The sequence below is a fragment of the Bactrocera oleae genome, chromosome 2 (genome assembly GCF_042242935.1).
Source record: "Bactrocera oleae isolate idBacOlea1 chromosome 2, idBacOlea1, whole genome shotgun sequence".
Taxonomy (NCBI): Eukaryota; Metazoa; Arthropoda; class Insecta; order Diptera; family Tephritidae; genus Bactrocera; species Bactrocera oleae.
In genome coordinates this window covers 80,054,501-80,064,591 of record NC_091536.1, presented here as the reverse complement: position 1 = coordinate 80,064,591, position 10,091 = coordinate 80,054,501, and the positions used below count along the sequence as shown (strand labels likewise).

Below are 10,091 nucleotides of genomic sequence, written 5' to 3'. Positions count from 1 at the left end.
TGCTTCGTGAATAAAGAGTTTTACATAATGCGATAACCGGAGCTTTAATTCACGTACTTGGTGACTTCTACATTTCCATTATCAGAATTATCTTAAACATCAGCAATTAAAGTCCAGTTTGAATGCCTCTTCTGCGAGGACTCCATACTTACAGGCATTAGCTTACAATATTATATAATATTTGTTGTATATATTACATACACTTTAAGTACCCTAATCCAAACATATATACTCACGAAATATTACAGCAAACCCACAATTTGAAACATGTTTTATTTTATTTTTAGATTTTCTTTTATTTTATATTCTATTTCACATCAAAATTACAATTATTCATAGAAATATATTTATTTAACAGAGGTCTTGGCTAATCGCGCTTTCAAAACTTGTTTAATAGTTATCATTATGTGTTATTTGGAGAGATATCGTTGCGCTTTACATTCTTAGAACATCAACATGGACAATAGTTTAGCCTACACACACAATGACACATCTAAATAACAGCTACTTGAGTGGGTCCTCACACAACAGTTTCACTTTGCACGCTAAATAAATTGACAATTACGGAGTACATACATATAAGCTCTTTGATTCCATGTAGTTGCGCTGACCTATTAAAAATACCTTTGCCAGCTTATAGACAACCATAACCGTAAACACATACAGACATGCGTGTATACGCAGTGATAGTCAACAAGCGCCCCCTGCAGCGAGGTCGTGGTAAATGCACACGAGCTGTGACCAATTATTGGTCTACACAAAAGACACATTCTTGCAACATACTCAACTACACAACTACATACATGACTACACACACATGTATACGCATATATGTATTGCGGGCTAAAAAGCTGCTTGCCGTTGATTTATTTACGCTCGTCGCCGACCGACGCTTGCTCTTGTCAGCAGCACAGCAGGTAGCCAGACCAGCAGCAGCTGGGTCCAGCCGAACAGAGTGTTGGTGCCGCCACCGTAGAGAGATCTCGGGTGGCCCACACTGCAGAGCACATTCTCGTATTGGCGACAGTTGGTGAAGTGTTTCTCGTCCGAGAGCATTTTGGCTGTGTCACGTGCAAATTTAGCCGAATTCTTGTAGCATTTGTAGCGTGCGCTATTGTAGATGCAATTTTCGTAAGCGTATCGTGCACTGCAAGAGATAAAGGTTACAGGAGGATTAAAGGTTTTGGACTTTCGCTTCAAATAACAACTCTCAATTAAGCAAGCAGACGTTGTTTGCTGCGACAATAATGGTCTCGTGATTTCCAATTAAGACTACTAATAAAGTAAACATTTTTCGATTTATCTAGAAGCTATATATGTGTGCCTAAAAATTGTATTCATGATTTAATACTGTGTTGTATAGTCCATACTGTGACAGCAAAGACTATAAACTACTAACAAAGTTGCGAAGAAACTGAAAACCTTGAAAATTCCTATTGGTATTAATTAATACTGCAATAAAGACCAGTATGACTTCTAACCCCAGCTAACCCCAACAATTCTGCTACACTACATATATTAAAGCCGCATTTAATGTCAAATTCCGTGCAATTTTTTTCATATTTCGATAGGTCATAGCTTTTAAAGTAACGTATTAAAATTTTAAATCGATATATCAACAAGTTTTGAGTTACAGCCCCTTAAGGAAACGGCAGTAATATAATCAGCTATATCAGTTTATTTGTAAACGCGTTTTTCCTCCCAAACTATATTTTTTAAATTTGCTTGAGTGATTACTCGGAGACAAATAATTCGATCACTATCAATCTTTTTTGCATGTTCTAGATATAGTTCCCTCTACAATGACCGACTAATTTTTTGATCTAAACAAACATCGAATTTTGGTAGGCTAAAAATTACCTAAATTTTGGTAAAATCCAACCTTGTTTTTTTAAGTTGCCACCATTGTGTCAATTTTTGATTTTTTTCTATCGTAGCACATTGTACTATAATATCTTCTAGTAGATATTTTTTTAAGATATTTCCACGGAGATTTTTCTACGGAGAAAGCCGCAATCACTGCAGTAGTGAAACATTTATATATATTTATTGCGCTGCCAGATATTGCTTGCATTAAAACAATATATACGAGTACATTATTGTTTTTTTAATTCACAAGCATCGCCTTGTGAATGTGCTGTCACACTAGGTGTGCCCCTTAAAGTTAAATACCACATAAAAGTAGCTACAATACATTGTTACCTACCAGCAAAATTCCATAAATTTATTGGTAACATTCGTTTGTTCGCCATGCAGCTCCTCGGTGAGTATTTCCTGAAAATTGCGTGTACAACGCATCCAGTCGTCCTGAATATAGCCGAAGCAGTCCTTGTGCTGTAAATAATCTGCAAATGTGTATGGAATCCCATTAATGTACTTGAATGTTTCAACTCAGAACAAAATTAACTAAATAAACATAAGCAACAAAAGTTCAGAGAAATGCCGCACGGCATGCGTTCAGGCCACATGCATGTTAACACATTAGGGTGGGTGTCATGTTTGGAAAAGGGCTGCAAGAATTTGTTGTTGTGTCAGCGTTGAGCCACGGCACTTTTGGTGTGATGCTTGAAACACACATTTTAACTCCGATATTTTGGTGTTTAATTTTTAAACATATTTATACTACATGAAGCACTGTAGCACTCAAACACCACATGACTACTCTAACATGCTTAAACCAACATTTAGAACCGCTATAAACTGTTTATGCGTATTTTTAACTTTGAAGAAAGTTTTGCGTTATAAAGTAAAAAGTGTCACTTTCACTTTTGAACTGTAAACATATTACGATATATCAAGCGTGAGCACATGGCGTATAAGTAACTTTCAGCACATGTGCGTATGAGTAACTTGTTTGCACTTTGTGTCATGGAATTTCGCAGTTTATCAAAGTTGAAAGGCAAACTATTTTCATGACATTACGGCAACTTTATTTGCACTCTTTTATATTTTTAAGGTGTTTGATTACGGTAATCGATTTTAAGTTTTTTTAACAGAGAGTTCAAAGAGAATAATAAACCAATGGAAAATAAAGCACATTTAATAAATAAATTTTGGGCAGAGTGAGTAAAAACTATAATTAGCTGAAAATTGTGTTAATCAATTCATTCTCTACCAAATTCTAAATATTACTACAATAATTTTTAAGTTAGGTTTACTTTAAGCTAGTTAGACTGTAACAGATATTCCATGGTAAAGCGAATTATCAAGCCAAAACATATTTATATTGTTATAGCTGTCCTTTTTAAGGAATGTGAATATAGTTTTAAAAACATGTAAACTCACCCTTTTGAAATTCTCGGTCACTGCAGAAGCGGTTGAAAAATCTTCGTGCTCCTTCCACATTATTTTTGAAGAGATTGAGTGTTTTGTTGGTGAGACAACGAGTCGTATAGTCGTCAAAGCAGCGCATGCCTTTATTGAAAACACTGCAAATAATCAAAAAAAAATATCGTTACTGCTAAATTCTATACACCACAGCATAGAATAACATTATCTGTCTAATGCGATGTTATGAACTCATGTGTATATATATTTTTTCTATAAAGCTTTCATATCGCCCTGAATAACAATAGATTTCTTAACTTCATGTCGCCTTTCAGCTTGTTCTAAATCTTTTAGCCACATATATAAAAATATTGAAATGAGTTCCTTGAAAAAAGTTATCCAGCAAATAGTACCGTAAACCACACAAATTACAATTTATTTTTAAATTTGCCAATTACTTTTTGGTTTACTCAGCTTTAACTAATAAACATATTTATCATATATTTTATTAAAAGAAAAGTTTCGCTTTCAAGTGTTGTTTAACTTGCAACGTGCCTACAAAACCCTAAAATTCTGCAAATGCGTGTGTGTGTGTGAACACACGTGCATGCGTGCAACAAAAATACAAAAATTAATTGTAATAACTACAAATATGCACACAAATTAATACCGACATTTTGGGAATTTTTCATGATCCAATTAATTTGAACACTAAAGTTTTGTACTCAAAATAAACAATTTTTGTGAATAATGTGTAAACTTATTTCTCAATTTTAAAACAAAAAAAGAATGTAGCACACAAAATATAATGAAATATGTGTAAGTTCCAAAATATAAAATTCGTAATAATTGCCTAATTTTGTTATGTTCTACCGAAGCTATAAGCCTAATAAATAATTTAAAACGAAATTGCCAGAACGATATGGAATAATAGTATTATCAAAAAATTTTAAAAAAATACTAATAAAATTGAAATTATTAAATATAAACACAATTTGAGTAAAAATGATTTATTTGAAGCAATTTATATAAGACTGAGTAATTGTGAGTACAAAGTCAGCAAAATATTTTCTGAAAACTTTATGTGTTTTATGGTAGTACAAAAATAAAACAAAGCGAACCGAAGTTCCTTGTACATACATTCATACACACACACGCACATAAACTACTTTAATATGATGACCTCTTACGATGACAAAAATAATGGACACTAGTAAACAAAAATGCAAATACGAGGTGTGTTTTAAGGAAAAGGTAACTTTTGATTTTTCGCGGGTTGTGTACATTCGTTTATCGATATTTTATTTTTGTTATAATCAGACACATATGTCTATTATGTGCTTGCATTAGAAGTCAATTTCGATAAGTAGCTTGTTCTTGACAACAAAAAAGATTAGTCACGTTTTTGTGTGCTTTTCGATTTTTGACTTTTCAAAGAAATGGATCAAAGTATATTTATTAAATATTGCATTAAAAATGAAATAAAGTGCTCCAATATACTTGAAATGTTGACTGTGGCATACAGTGAGTCCACTTTGTCTCAAAAAAGTGTTTATAAGTGGCACAAGCGTTTTACAGAAGGTCGAGAAGATGTTGATGACGATGTGCATCCTTAAGGTGCGGCCACGTCAACAAGCGAAGAAAACATCAAAAGAGTGAAAAAAAACAACTTTTGAGGAAAATTTAAGAACTTTCACGTCGATTAGTGTTATTTAGTGAAAAAGGAAAATTTTCTCGCACCGGTTCGTGAAATTATTGGTATCGATGCATAATTTACTACTAGAATCTTGTATGAGCGGTTAAATACGAGTAAAAACGTTATTTGGAGAATTTTAAATGAAAATTTGATTAAAAATAAACGTTAGAGTTAGTTTTCACTTAAATTATTGCCTAAAACAAATGTTCTTTACAGAATATGTAATTACTAATAAATGAGTACAACAATTTTACTCTTACACATACACACACTTATTGTGTGGGTATTTGTATATCAAGAAGAGACAGGGATCGATGTAAACATAACTTAACGGTTGCTTAGTCGAGTTCTTCTCTACTTTTGGTTTGCGTTCTTTCGCTACTCTAATTACTCTTTACTACATTACAGGCTTATGTTAGAACTTATAGAAGACGCAATAACGGCATTGCGTATTATCAGAGGCAAATGAAGTTCGAAAATTAAAAACGTATTCTTTCTTTTAAAAACACTATTTTCAAATACCCAATAAATGGTTTGAAAGCATTTTTATACCCTGAACAGGGTATATTAAGTTTAGCAAGAAGTTTGTAACATCCAGAAGGATTATCAGCAAGACGAGCTCAGTCGAGTTAGCCATATCCGTCTGTCTGTCTGGGTATATGGTATAAGCCAACTAGTACCATAGTTTTTAAGATATCGATCTGAAATTTTGCACGCGTTCTTTTCTCCCAAAGAAGCAGCTCATTTTTCGAAATCGCCTGTATATCGGAGCACTATAGCATATAGCTGTCATACAGATTGAACGATCGGAATCAAGTGCTTGTATAGAAAACCTTTTCATTTGGCAAAATATCTTGACGAAATTTAAAATGGATTATTTTCTGAAGCAATGGTTTACTCTTTGAAAAAATTATTCAGATCGGATTACTATTGCGTATAGCTGCCATACAAACTGAACGATCGAACTTTTTCAATTGGGGAGATATCTTCACCAAATTTGACATGGTTAGCAAATAAGGCATTGAAAATATAATTGAACTAACAAAAATTAAATTAAGATTTTTTTATTATATAATAATAAAAAAAATATTAAAAAAAACTTAATCCTAAGTACAGGATTAAAAAATAATAAAAAATCAATGCCATAACCAAAATTAAAAAAAAAACAAAACTTAATCCAAAGCATATAGAATAATATATTTATATGTAGTTAATAATTAAAACAAAAAAATGTTCATATATGCGTGCTTCGTGTTCTACTATTTTAAGCTAGAGCACGCAAAGACCCATCCTTTTCAATACTCTAAAGCAAGCTTACATATTCAAATTAAAAGATAAAAGTTTAATTATAAATTTTTAATCCCAATATCTTTGAATAAAAATTAAATTAAACATTTTTTATTAAAAAATTCCAAAGCTCTCCCAACTTATCCAACTTTTATGCCACGAACCTATAAAGGCTAATATAATTTTGCAGTAATTGCACTCAAACGCTATCCTTCCCATCTATGGTAACTGCAAAGTAAACACTAACTGTTGCCAAAATATTAAGCTTTAATTTTCAATTATATAATCTCATACCCACTTATACCACATTTCACTTTACGCATTAAGGACATGTTTCCAATCACTTTCGAACGCCGCCATCAAAGGCCGCAAAATGTCATTACCCACCGGCCAGACTGCGTTGGCAGAAAATTTCAGAATAATTGATTTGGTGTGAAAACCGCAAAAGCGTTCAAAAGTGGCGCACAAACCAAAAATAAACAAACACCGACGACACTTAACCTCACAAACATCAGTACAAAGGCAATTGTGTGTAAATAACTTTGGTAAGAATATTGCTAAGAACTCCCACTGGTTCACTTACGTGCACTTGGATGCGATTTCGCGTTCGTTGTTAGCAATCTTTGTAGTCTGCAGAAATTCCATTAAATGTGGCGGCAGATCCTTAAAGCACTCATCGACCATGCGTTGAGTGTCGCCGCATTTACTCTCGTCGCCGGTTGCGGTGTCGCTGCTCTTGAGGGAAGCCGCCAGACGCGATTCGGTGTCATTCTGCGAATTCACCGATGAAACCAGGGGAATCAACAGTAGCAATAATGCGAACATTTTGTACTCGCGACGCGCCAAGATTTTGTAATCAGCGAGCCCCTCAAGTCAACGGACTTAAAATACCGTTAATATATATTTATTTAATTGTTGTTTACTAAGATGATTTATAACTATATGTGCAGATATGTTTGTAGATTTTTAATTTTATTGAATTTCGGTTCTTAAATTTTCAAGTGTATTTTTTTCACTCTTTTACATATGTTTATTTGGCGCTTAACGCTTTCTTTACACTGTGAGCTTTCACCACTTTTGTATAGTCGCAGTCACGAATTCGAACCGTTACTGTTGCTTTATCAAAACTGCTCGGCCTTTTATATGGCATCGTGTTAACAGCGTGTTTACAGTTACGATATCATCAGCAGTTGTTTTTCGACGAAAAAGCTCCAAATGCCGGTTGAGCTTACGCGCCGACGCAGTACCACCACATGCACGTGCCTTTATTATCCTCATTATGTACCACCTGTTATCTTTAACAATATGGAGATACGGTTATTGTGTTGTTTGGCGCGTGATTTGCTATCGCAAGCGAACGCAAAGCGGCAGTGGATAAAAACTCGTTGTAAGAGATTCGCAGTGAAAGTACGAATTGTTGAATTCACTATGCTTCCCACAACAAGGTCAATTATATTATTTTGCGTAACGCTTTAAAGAAGAAAGTTATTTTTAAGAACAATTACAAGACTTTTGCAGTAAAAGCAGAGAACAAAGTATATATCCCATAGTAATAGAAAGTTTCTTTTCACTATTGTTTGCATTATTTCAAACTATTTTCCACGTCGTCGGTAAAATTATATCAGCTAGCAGTTGAATTGACCGCAATCCTACACAGATTTAAAAGGACATATCGGGTATACGATGAAACTCAAAGAATTTGAAGTTTGGATTTTGTATGAAGAAATGATATGATTCGTTATCCATAAACACAAATATTGTATTTATTCCATACTCTTTCAGCGAACTATTGGAAATCTTTAGATTCCAAGGTCTCTTACTTTTTATAAAAATTAAAAATGGAAATGTAAAAAAGTGTCCAGAGTGATACCCCCTCGTAAATATATTTTGTATAAAAAAGGTTCCATTTACAACACTATTCAGCAGTAGTGTGAGATATCAAAACCCTTCATTTTATATATAGAAGTTATTTATTTATCAACATTTGAAAGCAACCAAAATCAACCCACTTTCTCACCTCAGGTTTAAGAAATATTTTTTGTTTCTATATATAACAAGATAGTATTAATATTGAAAAATTAATAAATTTGGTTAAATAATACTCGATAGATGGCGCTGAAGCCAAAATATTTGTACAATTTGGTAATATATTTTAAACATAATTCAAATTCATTTAAACCAAATAACAATGTGAGTAATTATCGAATTGTTCACTTGTTCTGAATTAATAACAAATCACCATAACATTGTGAAAAAAAGACCAGCCACCTGCCCTCAAGTTCGCTTACCTTTGATTTGATGTGAAAGTGCGCGGCAAAAAGCCATAATTCTTAAGCTCTCTGTAATTAAGCACTTCATTCTCAAAATCGGCGAATTCTCCGAAAGGTAATCACTTGCAGTTCTTTGTTTAATACGTCTGTAATTATGCCATCATTTTTAAGTAATTATCCTCAACAGAATTTCTAAGCTTCGCACAGTGATCTACACCCGAATTTGATTATAAATGAAAATTGAAAATTCGAATTTTTTATTTAATTTTTTTATATATATTATTTTAATTTGATTTAACTTTTTTTAATCTTATTTTATTTTATTTATTTTAGCTATATTTAATTTAATTTTTTTCAAGTTAATTTAATATATTTTATTACTTTTTTTAAATTTAATTTTTTTTTATTTTTATTTTATTTTATTTTGTTTTATCTTTTTTTTTTGTTTAATATAATTTAATGTAATTTAATTTAATTTATTTTAGTTTATTTTATTTTATTTTATTTACTTTTTTTAATTTCATTTTATTTTCTATTGTATTATTTTACTTTTCATTATTTTTAATTTTTCATTATTTTTAATTAATTTTATTTTTTAATTGATAATGCTTCTATTAAAAGGCTTTAAAAATACCTTATTTCATTTTTCCACCGTGCGCGCCATTCTATCTTCTTGTTTCTTTGGCAGAGGATGTGGTTTTCTGTTAAGTAAAATAATTAAAAGCAACAGCAGCAGCGCCGAGAAGGCAGGATGACGCATTGTCAATGGAAAACAAAGAGTAAATATGCGTACTGAACTGTCATGGTGACCTATCGCCTCAAAAAGGAAAAAAATTAAGAGAGAAAATTACAGCGGACTGCAGATTTGAATTGACTACAAATGACCATACATATACATATATGTTACAGTATATACCATGTATACTTCATAGGTATATACGACTACTTTGTTGAGATATCCCTCATTAAATATTTGATTTTAGGAACTTAATTAAAAATTTATGAACTAATAAATGATTAAAACTCTTTAAGAAAAACATTTTGGATAAAAAACAAATATAAAATTTAAATTTCCCTTCCAATATTACTCGTTTTAGATTATTTTTGCTTTTCTAATATTGGTTTGACTTCTGTGTGCTCTTTGTTGACGCAATTAATAGAACAAGCGTATTTGTGCAACCCTTTTCAATCTCTTTAGCTCGGCTAAAGCAGCCCATCATAGCGCTGCCTACGAAGGATTTCCTATTACAATGGAGAAGAGTACGAAAACTGTCGGGTTGCCAGACAATTGGGCATCAACGGTTTTAAAGTTTAAAATGGGCATGAACTTTGAAATGAACTTTCAATCCCAAGTGGACATTGCGTGGAAAAAGAAGCCAAAACAAATTGAATAAGGTCGATTAAAAATAAATCTATTAATTTTACATTCAATTGAAGGCTTTATTTATCATACTTATAATGTTTTTTTCGTTAACTTGTTGCGATTTCATAATGCTACTCTCATAGACACCCACGTCCCTATTTGCAAACTGGGAGAGGGTATTTTTTCAATATTCGCTTGAGGCAAAAAC

The 10,091-nt window shown here is 32.3% G+C and overlaps 1 protein-coding gene across 1 annotated transcript; it reads right to left on the bottom strand.

The window, feature by feature from the left end:
• Positions 1-295: 295 nt before the first annotated feature.
• Positions 296-7,350, bottom strand: LOC106615156 (uncharacterized). The gene is made up of 4 exons (XM_014231244.3): positions 6,834-7,350; positions 3,286-3,428; positions 2,207-2,345; positions 296-1,147 (listed from the first exon to the last, which is right to left on the bottom strand). The coding sequence occupies exons 1-4, from the start codon at positions 7,073-7,075 to the stop codon at positions 871-873; spliced, it is 801 nt and encodes a 266-aa protein (XP_014086719.2). The 5' UTR covers positions 7,076-7,350; the 3' UTR covers positions 296-870.
• Between the last annotated feature and the right edge of the window lie 2,741 nt (positions 7,351-10,091).